Source organism: Candoia aspera, chromosome 10 (genome assembly GCF_035149785.1).
Source record: "Candoia aspera isolate rCanAsp1 chromosome 10, rCanAsp1.hap2, whole genome shotgun sequence".
Classification (NCBI taxonomy): domain Eukaryota; kingdom Metazoa; phylum Chordata; class Lepidosauria; order Squamata; family Boidae; genus Candoia; species Candoia aspera.
In genome coordinates, this window is record NC_086162.1 from 15,263,327 (window position 1) to 15,275,335 (window position 12,009).

The window sequence follows — 12,009 nt, forward strand, 5'->3', positions numbered from 1 at the left end:
AAATAATTGGCCATCCCCAACAGGCTATAGTTGGGTTTACACATCAAAAGTGATTTCAGAAGGACCATGTCCAAAAAGTTTTAATTTCCATATTCTATACACAGTACAGCCATTTAAAATAGCTAATGGCATATCCCATCTTAATAAGTTTAATTTGTGTATTGCCTGAGGATACTTTGCATGACAGGCAATACAAGGTTTTAAATAAGTAAAGGTTTGATATATGAATTTCCACATCAGGCTTTTTTTTTAAATTTAACATGCTTTCATAAAAATATAGTTGCATTTTATAAACACTTGCAGCATTTGCCTGCTTCTAGCCCATCCCAGGGAGATGAAATATTCTACAACTCAGGATAGATGCTTCAGTTGCAGCAGATTCTTACATTTAAGCAACCAGTGCATAATGTAAATCATTTTCCAATTAAGTTCTCAAATTAGGACCTGAGCTTCATTTCATTCATAAGCACAGCCAAATGCTGGAAGAAATTAATATTCTTTAAAGTTATTAGAAAATCCTGTAAAAGAGCTGATACGAAAGCACTTGCTTGAGCTATAGGAAAAACAGACCTAAGGACAGGAAAGTTCCCCAAAAAGAGGGCAGGCAGAAAGGCAGACCACAGATTTTGTGATACACTATTATCTAAACCACACCGTGCCACACGCTAGATAACAGCTTTAGCCCTCCTCATCAAACTCTGGGTTGAGGTCATGCATAAAGGTTTATCCTATTAAGAATCTTGCTAATTCCCAGGCTCTTAAAGAGAAAGCAGATTATCTCATGGCTTCTATCCCTTTTTAGAAAGTGTGTCAGGACACTCCTCTTTCACCTGGCAATTTGAGCGGTAATGTTAATTTTAGTGATCATGTATGCATCTTAATTATGCTACATAAACAGTTATTTCAGCTTGATGTTAACTGTCATTGTTGTTCAGATGGAACAAATCAAAATAATAACTTCTTTCAAAGTAATATGCTAACTGAAGTCTTCCATGAGAAGAGGCATATGAGCCTTATCTCACAAAATGGTAGGAATGTAAGCAGTACAGAAGACAGAGAAGAAACTATCAAGTTAGCAGTTTGGAATCTGGATACTGAAGAGTCAATATGTATGATTTCTGCTACAAAAATACTGAGAATTCTAACAGGATGTTTAGCAACTGCCACTACTATTTGATATACATTCTCAAAAAAATGCACAATTCATTTTCACCAGAAGACAAGGCAGTAACTCATTTTGCAGAGCTCTTCATATACAAGATTAAATCCAGAGAGAGTAAATTTCACCAAAAGAAAATGTAATTCTCAAAACACGGTCACACTTCACACGTTCCCTCAATGTCTGTCAACTTTTAAAGAAGGTGACTGATGTCCCACAAGCACAAAAATGTTAAGAGCTGGACATTCAACTCTGACCCAAACTCCATATTTTTAGACACTGAATCTGCTCAAGATCCTCATTAGTTCAGGAAGGTTGTTTTTTAAAAAGAAGAATTTTAATGAGAATGTTTGAAAGTGAAAACTTGAAGCCAATCTTGAGAATGTCAACATGCTAAAAAAAATAAGGAAGAATGGAAAGCTGTGAACATCATTACCTTTAAATTAACATCAACACACAAAAAAGTAAATATAGCTCCACCCTGTCTGCTAAACCCCCATATTCCTCTCAAACAGGACAGCCTTCTATATATGAATACAATACAGTGAAGTTCTATACAGCATTCCAAGCACATAGAACAAAGGCATATAGCAGCAGTTATTTCCTTCCTACATTATAAATCACTGTGACCACCCTTCCATTTGGCTCAAAAAGAAAAAAAAAGAGCTGATGGAAAAACACTCCCATTTCAATTGCTTCTGACAGATGATTCAGGAAGACATAATTACTGTATACATATAATTTAGTTTCTGAGACAATATACAGGCTCATGAAAAGCACATACAAATGAAAGGCTTTACTTAGGTGACCAGATAGATGTTTTAACTTTAATTTGAAGGCTAAATTGGTTACTGGATAAATAGTAAAGTTCAGCTACTTAAAAATATCTACTAGCAGCTGGGGGGGCGGATAATGTCCCAGGAAAGTTTGGTTTTTAATTTTGTTTCCCCAGTCCCATCAGATATGAGACCAAACAAGCAGGAGACTGTAAACATTCCACAAATTTGGAACATTAAGCATCTTTGCCACCAATGTTTTAAGAGCTTTCATAAATGTTATAATCTTCAAATAGATTAACAATAGCTGCGTATCTGAAAAGGAGAGAAAAGGATGAGGGAGAGAAGACAATACCGTTCTCCCAATTTTGACACAGGAACAAATTAAACAAGCTTAAAACAATTTATGAATATTCTGATTTGAATCAAAAGGTATTTGGAATTTCGTGTTACTTTACGGTACCCTAAGCAGAAGAACTTCAGCTTGGAAACGCAAGAAGCAAGAGAATGAAACATGATCAATTAGATAAACAGATTTTCATAACATTCACTGCATGCAGCTACCATAAGGCCCGCTTAGCTCATTTGTTCAGTTCTGAAATATTTAACTTTTTACCTGATGTTCAGCATGAATGTTATCCCCAGTAGGCCACCGATGTTTGCTGTTATTATAGCTGCCTCCACCACTTCCGCCTCCCCCAAGCTGCTCACCATGCTGCCTCTGAAAGAAGTAATCCACCATCGCGTCGTCCTGGGAGCGACCCGCAACCCCTATGGTTCCAGGAACAGGGCTGGAGTGGGTCCCTGCTGCAAGGGCTTGATTTGCAGCTGGCTGTGGCTGAGCCTGGGACCCTGTTCCAGATGTCAAAACAACAGGCATGTTGGGATTAGCTGTATCTTGACTGTGCTGTTTCAGGTGGGGGCTGAAAGAGTCCTGCCAGAGCACTGCTTTTCTCTTCAAAACACATGCAACGCTCATTCCACCAGTACCTAAGGGAAGACAGGTTCAAAACACTAATTCAATTGAGCCTGCCATTTCCAAAACTCACTGCTAAATACAGATTAGCCATATCAAGGAATCCTAAAACAAAATCCCACCCACACCATTACGCTGGTTTACTTTTTCACAGGGCATTCCCGAAAGTGCACTGAAGCAAGCATTACTGGATGTGCGCATACACACACACACACACACATCCCTAAACTCCTGGATGAGAAAGAAAAATTGGATACACACACACTTAGAACAGTATCAAGCTGACATCAGACCCACACATCACACTAAGCCATAATGCAAGTTTGCTGCAAATAAGTAAATTGGAAGGAGAAGTAAACCATTTCAGAACACACCTGGTTTCTCTTTATATGCAAATCAGACACTATGATTTAAAATACATACACTTAACTACCAAAACAACCCAGAGTTTGTAGCCGGCTTCTAAGACCCAGAATTTATTTTTAAACTACATCTTTTGTATAGGAAATGATGTAGTACTATATTAAATAACACATTTCTAATTAAATCATGAGAAACCAGGAATTGGCAAAAGTGAAACTGAGTTCCAAGATATTCCTCCTCCTGGTTGTGCATGAAGTAAAGAAGTGCTTATACAAATCAAAAGGTTTCTTTAGCTTGCCCATGTACCAATAAACAGTGGTGCGGCAAAGGGGTGTGTACCTTTTTCAAGGCTAAGAATCATGCCTGGACATTCAGGGACAAACAGAGCAAAGAGGAGAAAAGAGATTATAACTACATCTGATTTTATTTATATTTCAATATGATTCACATAAGGTATTCTTCATATGATTTCTTTCTAGTCCTGTGATTATTAATAATTTTCCCCTTTTGTTACAGTAGATATTGCAGAATTGGGGAAAAAACTGGAGGTTCTCCATCAGAGCAGAAACTATTTGAATAGGTGCAGAAAATATGAACTGATTCCACAAAGCAGCACTCACACAGTTCAAATTTAAAATACGATTTGATCGTGGCTCATTTTCACTAACAAGAATTAAAGAGCACATGAAAGAAGAAACTATGGTTTGTTTAAAACTGAAAGTAAATCTTCCCCTCTGGCATGCAAAAGAGTAATGGATAGGGAGCATGCCAATGAAATCAAACACGTGCACTGACAAAAGAGTTTGGGTGATTCAGTCTTGCCTAATCTATTCACAAGCAAAAGTGCTAAAGGGGCATGTGTGAAACAGCCCTTACTCAAAAAATGCAGTTTAAATCCTATTTCCATATACTGATACTTTTCACACATCTATAATCGCAAAGAAAAAAAAAAGACAATCCAGCATGCTCTGGATTGCAGCCTTAATCAACCTATATTTGGATACCAAAGTTACAAAGCTTCCAGTTTTGCTATTTATATAAAGATAGTAACAACTTATTTACACAGTATGGGCAAATGAGAGTATTTACTTAAATAAAATTACTTCGATCTGCATTCAGTACTATCATTTAAGTATAACTGAATTTTTTGTCATTGCTAGAGCTCCAAAAACAAACAATGGATTTTTCTTCCCTGTTTATTTCCAAGTATGAAAATGTTCCCCGGTTTACAGTTTAAACTTGCTGCCTGTCCTACAGTGATGGCAAAGAAGCTGCAGCATAACTGCCAAATTTTGTAATTAACACATAAATAAAATACATGTGCTGGCTTTCTATTCTTCAGACTAGCTTAATAGAAAAAATGTGTCTTAATGTAACAAAGTAACAACAGCAACAAAAGGTAATGAAGCCACAAAGCAAATACTGCAATCTCTAAATTTAGAGACCCACTGAAATCAGTACTACTGTAATCAGTTTTCTGAAGCACAGCCAGCCAAATTGCCCTTGGGAAGGAAAGCCACAAAGTAGCTGCTACTACTAACAGTCCTATAACTGAAGAAATAGAGGGAGCGGGTGGGGGGGATTTCCAAAGTGGGAAAACAATCTGCAAAGTATTCTGCTGCTGCACTTTTAGGGGAAAAGATTTAATTTGAGAAATGCCCTGTTTCTTAAAATTAATTGGTAAACGAGTAACAGTCACATCATGCAAACAGCATGGATACAATTAAGGAGCTAGCATTTATTCTGTTCAGGTGGTTATTCCTCTGAAACACAGCTGAACTTCAGGATATTCCACTGAGCTAAGGTGTGCATATAACATTCAAAGCTCCCTGGTCCAGGAGTTTGAGCATAGCATTTTCCAGAATATGCTCACACTGGGTCTGACAAGCCACAGGAGAGCTGCACTCAGCAGACCTCTCACTCATTTCAATAAAATCTAGGGAAGCATCTTCACACCCTGTATGATGCCACAATTCTTGTCACTCTATAGGGATATTACAATGGAATTGCATACCTTTCTGGTTTTCTAAAGGGCGTATCAGTGAAATGTGTTCTGAGACACACATGGAGATTTAGGCTATCAATAGTAAACTTAACTATATGAGACTTTCAGAATCCAGGGCAGGTTATCTTATACACCAGTTCTAGGGAACAAGAGCGTGAGAGAATGACTGCCTCTCTACCTTTTCCTGAATCCACTAAGTTGCATGAAATGGGTCTTTGGCCCGATTCATCAGAGCTATTCTTTCCTTATATAACAGAGGAAAATCTGTGTTCCCACTACCAGGATCATCAAAAATTGTCATTTCTCCCCATCACCCACTGGCCCATTCCACAGGCCATTACTGGAGCAACAAGAAAGATAAACAGAGGAAAGGAAGCAACTGTGTAGGATTCTTGAGATTTCAGGAGGGATTTGATTCTACTGTATTTCCAAATATCCTCATGGAGTTAACAGGATCCAGGGCAAGTCTGGCATTGGGCTAATGAGAAAAAAAAAATCTAACGTAAGAGGAGAATGGTTAGTGCTTTTTTCACAAGCCTGAGTCAGGCTAGAAACTGTTAGGCATCCTTGGTTATTTCTCTGTTTTTAGTGATAGCAAGCTATTTGTTATTTGTGGTCTTAATCTGTGTTATAAATTTAAATGCTGTGAACTGCTTTGTCAACCTTTTAGATCAAAAGTGAGATACAAAATATTTACAAATGGTTTATGTGCTGCACATGGGCCTTGAAAGCTTATCTTGCAATACTTTAAAAAGTAATTTTAAAAGTTTCAAGCTAATTTAAACATTAAGTCTTCAGTGTTTTGCACTACGTTGCATTCAATATTTTTGCATTGCATTAATGCTCCTTGTCAATCCATCTGTCTCAAGGTATACAGAGAAATCCATATGAAAAAAGGCTACCTTACTAGTGACTGGTTGAAGTTACAATTTTAAAACAGAGGAGGAAGAGGAGAGGAAGAAGAATAGTAGTAGCAACAGAGAGCATTCCAAGTTTGGTTGGTGAAAAACAGCATTCCAAATTCTTCAGTGAGAATTTGGTGAAAATGTTAAGTGTAGAAGGGTTATTTTTCTATATTCAAAATTAAAAGAAAAGCCTATGGCAACTATTATAACAATTCTTAAGAACTCCCAGGAATTAAAAAATATTTTCAGCATGTAGATAACTCCATCTCCAGGCCCAAGTCAATAGTGCTTGGGGAAAAAAATATTGGTGAGTATATGCCAGTGTTTCTCAACCTTGGCAACCTTAAGATATGTGGACTTCAACTTCCAGAATTCCCCAGCCAGCATGGGAGTTCTGGAGAACTGGCTGGGGAATTCTGGGAGTTGAAGTCCATCCATCTTAAAGTTGCCAAGGTTGAGAAACACTGGTGTATGTTTCTGCACACCTTCCCCTATCAGTCAACTACTCGCATGGAGGTTTATAGTATTAGTTCTTTTCATGAACATGGAGAGAGAAGAAACAGTCCCATGCAGTCTTATTGCTGCATTGTTGCTTCCAAAATTGTTAAGAAAACCAATTCTATTCTGACTTCTGGAGAACTTCAAGAATACGGTGCAGTGGTTAGAACGTTTGTCAGAAAAATCCAGGCTTAAATCAGCCCCAAACCTCAGAAGATCTTGGACCAGATATTATCTCTTAGCCGACACTTATCACACAGGACCACAGACAAGATGAGAAGAAAGGACTATGGAGGCTGTCAGAGCTACATGGAAAAACAGTAGGCTAAACTTTGATGGAGGAGTTAGTCACTTTCTCCTCAGAATCTTAGCAAGCATCCGTATTGGTAACAGTCATTCAGCAATATATAACTCAAGATTTTTTATCTAGCATCTGCAAAATGAGTAAGCATGACAAGTTTTGAAGAGCAAATGGGGAGCAGCATCATAGAAAAATTAAGTGTAAAAATGTTTATATTACCTCATGGAAACAGGTGACACTGAGCCTTATCATTCAGACAATTGAGCAATTGTCTCTTCACTTCTTGTGGAAGTCTGCTGATTCAGCCCAAGTCCTTACTCCTTCTTACTACATGAGGATATTACAATACACCCTCGTATATTTTTAGTTAGACTTCTGTATTACAGAATGATCAAGATGATTACAGGGTAATGGAATTAATACTCCTGGAAAAGTCTAGAAAGTATCTAGGTAAGATTTACCTGTCACAGTACCTTCCAGGTATATTGGACTAGAATGTCAAGGATGCTGCTGCCTGGAAATTACAGGAGTTGTTTTAACCCTATAGTCCAGAGAATACTCAAACTTTCCTCAAACAGGCACTCTAAAACTGACAGATTACAACTCCCATCAGCCGTAAACCGGCCTGTTAAGAACTGAAGACAAAAACATCTAGAGCTTATCAATCTATCTCTTATCAAAAGTCCATTGCCACTAGGAGAAAATGAACACTGAAGTGCTACTACCTCCATTTCTCACTCACACAAAAAGATTTATAATGCTAAAAGTCCTGGTGTACAATTTGAAATGCTTCATTTAAGAATGTTATAATTCAGGATGTTCAGGTCTCATGTCCACCACTGCCCCTTCAATTTCCCTACCACAAGTCCCTAAATTGTTTTTGGTTCTGATTCAGTTTCCTGTGAGATTTATTTCCAGTTACCATATAGCTTCTTAATGCACTCTTCGATAAAAAGTTATGCCTGCTACATATTACCCAGTGTTAAGTTGGGACTGGAACTGAAAAAGCCATGGTGTATTAATATTTTACTGAACAAACCAACATTGTCTGGATTCACACAGGACACCAAGCCAAAACTGAATAAATCACTTTACAGCTTAGCACAATATGTGAAGCTAGACATAGTACACACATACATGTGTGTGTGTGTGTGTGTGTGTGTGTATGAGAGAACAGCTTGAAATAAACTCAAAAATCAATTTGGTAAGAAGGAAACAACTGTGTATAAACAATACATCTAAATTCAAAACTACACTTTGAAGATCCCATGCAGGAAAATCTTTTTTTAAATACCTCTAGTCTAAATACTTGTAAGTTAAACTTCTCTTAAGCCATCAAAACTGTCTTTAGTTTTGATGGCTTAACTAGAAACCAGCTGTTTTCCCTCAAACTGCTTTCAAATTATGCAACCTAAAAACACTGGGTGACAATCCAAAATAGTGGACTAGTATAGGATATAATTCCTCACACACATACATGGACAGTCAACACCGCTGAATACGGTGGAAATCACTACTGAACAAACATGCACAGGATCAGGCTATGTTTTTAAATCATTGAAGTGCAATCTAAACACCAAAAACTGACAAGTCACACACATCTCCTCCTGCTTATACAAATATCTGGTAAGTACAACAGGATTTACTCCTGAATATGGACTGACTGGACTGTAAAATACTGCTATGACTTTTCCACAAGACAAATTCACATTATAACAATAGGCCACCCGGTCCTCTTCCCTAACTGCTTTGTTTCCCAACTGCTTGGCCAAAACTAACTTGAAGTGAGAACAGCCGAGGGCCTAGGAACAGAAGAAAACAGCCTCCTGTTGCTGCTCCCTCACGGACAAAAGCATAATTTTAAAAAAAAAGTTATATAAGCCAAGGAGGAAAAATCTTCATCATTGTTATTTTCTTTTTCAGTCCCCTTCAATGGGGGGGGGGGAGGATCCAGAGCACCTTTTTTGTCCTGTTAACCCTAAACAGTATCTAAGTCTAAAGCAAGTCCCATTACATACTCCCCAGAGACACAGCTTGCAATGAAGGACGACAAAATCTTTGATTGTAACACAGAGCACACCATCCATCCCAAAGCATAACTGATGACACACACAAACACACCCCCAAACAGATAAACTTTACCCTAGGAGCTCGTGCAAAAGTCACCTACGTATCCCATTTCCTGCATACAGGACCCCTGCCCATGTTAACTCGGCATCACCCACCCGCCTTCCCCATCCTAGTTATTTTCCCTTGTCTTACAGGCCCCCCCCCCGCCTTCCTTTCAAAAGCACGGTGGAGTTCGATTAAGCCAGGAACAGCCCCCTCCCACTCAAGAAACCACCAATGACCCTCCGGGCTGATTGGAAATAGTATCTAAAGGCCAGCCAAGCGTTCCCCCTCCCTTCCCCCAACGAAAAGCGAGGGGGGGAGGGGAGGAAAAATAAAATAAAGCCGAGCCGCAGGGTGGCATCATCTCTGGGGAGAGAAGGGAACCCCCATCTTTTCTTAGGATCAGCACAGCGGAACGGGGGAGATGCCCGGGGCCCCCCGCCCCCGAAGAGGCGGCTCGCCTTTCTCTCCCCTTCCTGGAACAACAATAGAGGCCTTGCTCGGACTCGAAAACATGTACCAGGAACAGGCGCGAGGAAGAGCCTCGGCGAGAATGCCCGCCCAGGGCCGCCTTTCGGAGGGCCCTCGCCGCCTCGGCCGAAGCCTTAACCCCAATACAGCTTCACCACCAGGCCTCCTGGGGTCCGGGGTCCCGTTCTAACCCACTTCGGTCCGGATACTCACGGGCGGAACGGTAGGATGAAGACGGATCTCAACGGCCCCCCCCTCCCCCCGGCGTCTAGCTCTGGCTGCCGCTCCCCCTGCCTTTCACTTCAACAACATGGCGGCGCACTGGGGACTCGGGGAGGCGCGTTGCATTCTGGGAAGTTGAGGCCGGACGCGGAGAACCTCGGGCGCCACGGAGTTTTACCCCCGGCGTGGCGGGATCCGGGAAAGCGAGAGGAAAGGAAAGGAAAGGGGAGGGTCTTTCGGGGAGGGTCTGTTCCGACCGCCTGGGCGCTTCTGAGCCGCGGGGAGAGAAGTTGCACTGGATCTCGGTGCATTCTTCGCACGGGCAATAAAATGCCGCTTATGGGCTTGCCAAGACAAGACTAGGTTGGGTTGGGGGGCGCTGGGTGAATGACCGATGGAGTTCCCCCAACGCGGGTTATCAAGAATGCTGCATTCACATATGCAGCGCTCCAGCACAGAAGAGGGAAAGCTGATCGCCTGGTTCAGACAATACGTTGCAAGAACGGTGCGCTCCCGCCACGCGCTGCAAACGGAATCCACCCGCCGTCTCCGGTGCGAGCGAGCTGAGGAACCCCCGTGGCCAGCGAGAAGGGGCACCGGGTGGACAGCTGCCTCGATGTCGAGAAACCCGAGAGGGGAAACAGTCCCTCCCTACCCGCAGCGATGCAGGCAAAGCTTGGAAGCCTGATGACAATTGCACTTAAAAAATAAAATAAAAGTGAACACAGAATTAGTTTCACTCAGTGTTTCAAACTTGGCAACTTGAAGATGTGTGGACTTCAACTCGCAGAATTCCCCAGCCAGCATGCTGGGGAATTCAGACATGCTGGTTGAGGAATTCTGGGAGTTGAAGTCCACACGTCTTCAAGTTGCCAAGTTTGAAAAACTGGTTTAAATTAACTGATTTAACTGAAGCAAAAAAAAAGGCTTCCGGACACTATAGCGATACAGGTGGCTCTCGATCTTTTCTTGCTGGAACTTAACAGGGGGAAAAGGGGGGGCAACTACTGCTCCCCATCCCCCTGGAGGGAGGGAATGACATCACTCATCCCCAGCTGCTCCAGAATGCAGTGGCACAGGCAGTGATGTGGTATATGGAATAATACAATTTGTAAAAATAATAATACCAATTATTATTGATATTATAAGGCAAAATCATATAGATCTTGGTTGGGGGAGATTTTAAGGTATAAATACTAATATTAGTTAATAGCAAAGTTTAAGCTAGTGAGTAACACAATGATAAATAATTAAACTAACATGAAGACAGAAAGAGACAGTTAACACAGGTAAAGGTTTAAATGTGTAAAAGCCTTGGGCCAATGAGGTGGCTTACAAGTAAGAACTCTTTCAAAAGAAACAAAGGGAAGCAATTGGTCTCTAACTAATTAGCCTAACACTGACCATCAGAGGAGACATATGAACAAAGGCTCCTCCAGGGTGTGCTAAGCAAGGAGATAGAGTAAATGTAACCATATGAGATATTGTCCTATGAGGATTTCACTGTGTGAAAACCTTGGAATGTTTCAAATGCTTCAAAATAGGCTTTTACAAGCATAAGCAAAATAAGATAGAGGGGTCCAGGGAATGAGGCGGTCGGAAGATTGTGCGTCTGAGTGCCCAGCCAATGGGTAAACAGGCCAGAAAGGAGAAGGGGGAGGCTGGACAGGGAAAGGTATAAGAAAGTGTGTATTTGTAATTTTGGGTGTGGCATCTTTCCTTTTGATCGGACTCTGCGTAGCCTGGTCAAGGTGCCCACCGCGCTTTGCAAACCGCTTCAAATAAAGTAAGTTCCTTTTCAGAAATCTCTGGTCCAGTTCTCGTGTTTTTCATATCTAACAAATTGGCGCCCAACGTGGGGCTCTGCACAGCACCTCGGGGCCGGATGGGAGCCACGGCCTGACCTCCTGGAAGACGCGTCCTACCCGGTTTTAGGTAGCCAGGAGGGCGGAACGTGGAGACTCCGGCCTGAGAGCAGAGGTGTTCGAGCCAAACGAACAAAAAGGACGGACCATCGGAGCACTCTGAAAAGGAAAAAGGAAGGGTGAGGGATGTCAGAAGGGTGATGTTGCAGCCCCTGTAAAAGGCCGGGAAACTCCACGCGTGGACCCAGGTGAGTAGACTTGGTGGAAACAGAGCGCCACTTTAAGACACCTGGGCGGTTGGGGGATTGGGTAGGTCTCTCCAGGTTCGGAGATCCAGTGAAAGTGTGTGTGTGTGA

General features: G+C 41.4%; 2 protein-coding genes across 14 annotated transcripts in view; one reads left to right on the plus strand and one right to left on the minus strand.

Moving 5' to 3' along the window:
• PUM1 (pumilio RNA binding family member 1) overlaps positions 1-9,883 on the minus strand; it is a 49,012-nt gene extending 39,129 nt beyond the window's left edge. For 9 of the 13 annotated variants that reach the window (XM_063312050.1, XM_063312036.1, XM_063312043.1 and 6 more), the window contains exons 1-2: positions 9,780-9,883; positions 2,552-2,925 (exon numbers count right to left, since the gene is read on the minus strand). In XM_063312050.1, the coding sequence (XP_063168120.1) occupies positions 2,552-2,914 (363 nt within the window). In that variant the 5' untranslated portion in view covers positions 2,915-2,925; positions 9,780-9,883. Of the gene's footprint in view, positions 1-2,551; positions 2,926-9,779 lie in introns of those variants that run through there. The other 4 variants (XM_063312045.1, XM_063312044.1, XM_063312047.1 and 1 more) reach the window with 3 other exon arrangements.
• ZCCHC17 (zinc finger CCHC-type containing 17) overlaps positions 1-12,009 on the plus strand; it is a 118,839-nt gene that overhangs the window by 23,196 nt on the left and 83,634 nt on the right. The gene's annotated exons all lie outside the window — the stretch shown is intronic.